Source organism: Bidens hawaiensis, unplaced genomic scaffold (assembly GCF_021521415.1).
Source record: "Bidens hawaiensis isolate Kalapana, Puna unplaced genomic scaffold, B.hawaiensis_p1.1 tig00003488_1, whole genome shotgun sequence".
NCBI lineage: Eukaryota > Viridiplantae > Streptophyta > Magnoliopsida > Asterales > Asteraceae > Bidens > Bidens hawaiensis.
Window position 1 is genome coordinate 1,614,086 of NW_027491195.1, and position 2,048 is coordinate 1,616,133.

At 33.1% G+C, this 2,048-nt stretch overlaps 1 protein-coding gene across 1 annotated transcript; it reads right to left on the reverse strand.

The window, feature by feature from the left end:
- LOC143623500 (early nodulin-like protein 20) lies at positions 1-807 on the reverse strand. The gene is made up of 2 exons (XM_077094394.1): positions 618-807; positions 1-389 (listed from the first exon to the last, which is right to left on the reverse strand). The coding sequence occupies exons 1-2, from the start codon at positions 805-807 to the stop codon at positions 52-54; spliced, it is 528 nt and encodes a 175-aa protein (XP_076950509.1). The 3' UTR covers positions 1-51.
- Positions 808-2,048: the final 1,241 nt, after the last annotated feature.

A 2,048-nucleotide genomic window follows, 5' to 3' on the forward strand; every position in this document is an offset into this window, starting at 1 on the left:
AGATAATCAATAACACAAGGCCAAACAATAAGGGATTAAGTTAAGCATTAATTAATTAAATTCTTGACTGATTTTGAACAAACCAGCCCATACAACGATCACCATTAACGATATGATGGGATTGAATCCTGTAATAATATTTGAACCACTTTTTGGCGGAGAAGGATCTGGAGCAGGAACGAACTCAACCACATCGACTTTAAGTTTCATTCCACCGAAACAGTAGCCTCCGCTTGCAAGGAAATAGTACGGTTTAGCTTGTTTCAGCTCGAACACATCACGCCCAGCACCTCTCGTGATGTTAAAGATGAAGTCTTTCTCATTGCAGTTTTCGTAGCTGGTTTCGTTCACCTCCAACACGTTGTACATGTGCTTATCGTACACGAAATCTGAATAATTAGCAGGTTTAATATAAACACAAGATTAAAACAATTAATTTCAAAAGGTTGCAATAATTAAAATTTCAAAAAATTGCTTCAAATTTACGAGTCTGACAAAAAAAAAAGTCAAACTTTTAAAACTATTGGTCAGAATGATCATTTGAACAATATTCAAATGGCCGTTCTAGCCACTGGTGGATAGACAGACACACAATATATATGGAGAGAGGTGTTTACAAAGCCAGTCGCCGACGTAGAATTTCTCTTGAAGCGACCAATCGGTATAGTTAAAATTAGGTATCCACATACTCTTGCCACCGACCTGGTGGCGCACCGCATTTCTAGACATGGCACATGTTAGCATTGCCATCGCGGCCACCACCGCCACCATCATATTCGTATTCATGACAATTCCTGATTTTCTCATTGTTCGCTAAATCTTCAATTCTAGATACACGCAGACGAGAGAGTATAAATAGCACACGAAATTAATAGTGGCAGTGTTGAGGGTAAATTTGGGAAAGATAAGAATAATGGACGAGTGGCGTAAGTTAGTGAAGACGCACATAACTTGTGTTTCAGCCTCATGCAATGCTGCCACCATTTTTGTGCATGGCCAGCTATGCTTTTCGTGTTCTTACCTTTTTGTGTGAAATATCAAGTGTGGAACATGTTATTTACCGCTTAAAGGTCATACATTTGTGATAAGATGAAAAATTAAAGGTTCAGATTATCTTCAACAATATTTAATACTTTTACTAAAACGAAGAAAATTGATAAACATCATGTGTATAAAGTGATGGGCAATGAAGGCCGGCCATCTTTAACTTTTGTTCATTTATAAAGTGATTTTATGGGATGAATTTCATTTAAATTTGGGTAGCGCTTACGAAATCTTTTTTTAATCAACTTTTTTTTATAAAAATCTTAAATATAAACGAAATCTCTAAAAGCTCTATGGTTGTTTCTGATCACCTCTTCTCAGGCCATCAAATTTTTTCTTTTGTAAATGGAGGTCTCTTATGCATTTGATAAGAATTTATGGGAATGAATCTCATCAAACCCAGATAGTCCTTAAACAGTTTATAACTCTTATTAAATTAAAAATTAATCTCATCAAAGATTTGATATGCAAATCCTATAAAGTAGGGTTTGGACAATTAAAAACTAATATCAATTTTTTTTAAAAAGGGATATTATTTGTAACTAAAAAACAATTTTATAGTAAAAAAAATAAGCGGGTTATGGGTCCCACCAAACCTGGATAAATTTTAAACGGGTTATAATGCCTCATTTGTTTATGAAACTCATTTATAATCAAGGGAAAAGTTAAAATACAAAGGAAGACAAAAATGAGAAGTGTGAGAAGGATTTGCTGTCATACAAAAACCTCTCAACAAAAAATTCAAAGAAAATAACAAAAAAAATCATAACTCAATATAAATAAAAAACATTTTTTTTTTAAACTCAAATGTTTCCTCTCATTCTCGTTCCAAAAAAAACGATGAAAAGACAAAATGTCGAAATCAAAGACACAATGATGAAAATGAACAAAAGACACAATTATAACTAAAAAAGACACAATAAATCGCAAAATATAGCACAATGTCGAACAAAATATAACACAATGTTAAAGAATATAACACAATATCAAGAAAAAAGACACAA